We start from the raw sequence: 1,620 nt of genomic DNA on the forward strand, positions 1-1,620 counted from the left end.
TTATTTGTTTTTTATATTATTTCAAAAGGAAAAGTATGAGTGTTTTTTTTTTCTTTTGCCCACAGATTAATTTCAACATTCAGAGAATACAATGTTCTCCTGGCAAGAAAAACACAGAGGTTTGATCCCTGGTTGTTGAAATTAACATTCCTCTTAACTGTTTTTTCTTGCAGCTTTATGCCAGTACGCCTTATTCTCTGCTGCAATATTCTGCCTCCATGAAACTGGTTTGTTAAATAGAGACACGATTGTTTTAAAACTCTCCACAGATTGATATTTGCTTTCTTTTAGAGCTATTTGTAGACTCTTAACTGCCACTGGGAGGCGCTGTACAGCTATATGTGATGTTTCCAGAAGATGGACAGAAGCTCAGATCTTGGACATACCCGGTGAGCAGAGTGGCACTGGTCCTGAACGATCATCTTCACGCCCTTCACGCTGACCTCCAGCACGCAGGCTGACGGCGGCTGACCCGCTGACCGTCTGTTGCACGCTACCTGTGAGAAAACACATAATCAGTTTATCAGAACAAACGAACAACATGATCTTTGATGTAATGTAAATGTAATTTAAATCCCTTTATCATCCAACAATGGGGAAATTCACTCTCTGTTTTTTGACCAATCAGCTTGGGGAGCAGTGGGCTGCCACTGTGCGGCGCACCGAGGAGCAGTGTGGGGTTAAAGGGGTCATAGAATGATTCTATAGGGTATTTGGTGCTGGTCCTTAAGATCTCTGAATAGGGTGTGTAACATTGGTTGGGCTGAAAATGGCATATTTGCTGTTCTATGAGCCCTAATGCAGCCTGGTTAAAAACCCCAGAATGAAACAACAGGTTTTCTTCCTTTTATGGTATGCTGATGAATATTTAGATGAGCTGTGCTCTGATTGGTTGGTTTACAACGAGCCAAGCTGCTGAGCAAAGACGCATCATAGCAACAAGCACTCAGTCACTGAAACATCGAAATTGTTGATATGGTAGGGTGACCAGACGTTCTCTTTTTTCCGGACATGTCCTACTGTCCAGGGGGAATTAAAAAATCGTACAGGATTTTGGTCGACTACAGCGCAACTTTTTTACTGGAGGATTCCACCTATTTGACAGGATGCACAGCTTTGAGTGGTAACTAACTGACTGTCAGAGAGTGAACCAAAACGTATTACTTATTATTTTTCTGCCTAATCCAATCAGTGCGCTCTCTAAAACCAGTCACCTTGAATGCTCATTGAACAGAGCATCGCTTTGGACAGATATGCTCATTGAACAGAGCATCGCTTTGGACAGATACGTACAGGTTTCACAAAGAACCTCCTCCCCACACCCAGAAGTAGTTTTAATCCGCACATGGTGCACAAATTATTGTATTGCCTGTATGCTCTCATTCCCATTAAAAAAACACCACCTCGCAGAGTCTAAAATCCGGGATAATTTATCCAACTCGCTGGCATTGGGGATCAAGATCTATATCAAGGAGACTCCAGGAACTTCCGGGAGACTTGTGATGTCTATTACCAGCCCCCAGCCCCCCTGCTCCGGCTGAGAGCGGGCGGCTCATGGCTCTCTGCTGAGGTCCGGTGTAGGTACCAGATTGACTCGGGCTGCCCGATTGACTCGGGGGC

At 44.2% G+C, this 1,620-nt stretch overlaps 1 protein-coding gene across 1 annotated transcript in view; it reads right to left on the reverse strand.

Annotated features, from left to right (window-relative positions):
• The window catches only part of LOC107090417 (C-Jun-amino-terminal kinase-interacting protein 1-like), a 34,256-nt gene that overhangs the window by 3,134 nt on the left and 29,502 nt on the right, over positions 1-1,620 (reverse strand). The window contains exon 7 of the mRNA XM_015383786.1: positions 387-497. Within this exon, the coding sequence (XP_015239272.1) occupies positions 387-497 (111 nt within the window). The remainder of the gene's footprint in view (positions 1-386; positions 498-1,620) is intronic.

The sequence above is a fragment of the Cyprinodon variegatus genome, unplaced genomic scaffold (genome assembly GCF_000732505.1).
Source record: "Cyprinodon variegatus isolate N-32 unplaced genomic scaffold, C_variegatus-1.0 Scaffold294, whole genome shotgun sequence".
Classification (NCBI taxonomy): domain Eukaryota; kingdom Metazoa; phylum Chordata; class Actinopteri; order Cyprinodontiformes; family Cyprinodontidae; genus Cyprinodon; species Cyprinodon variegatus.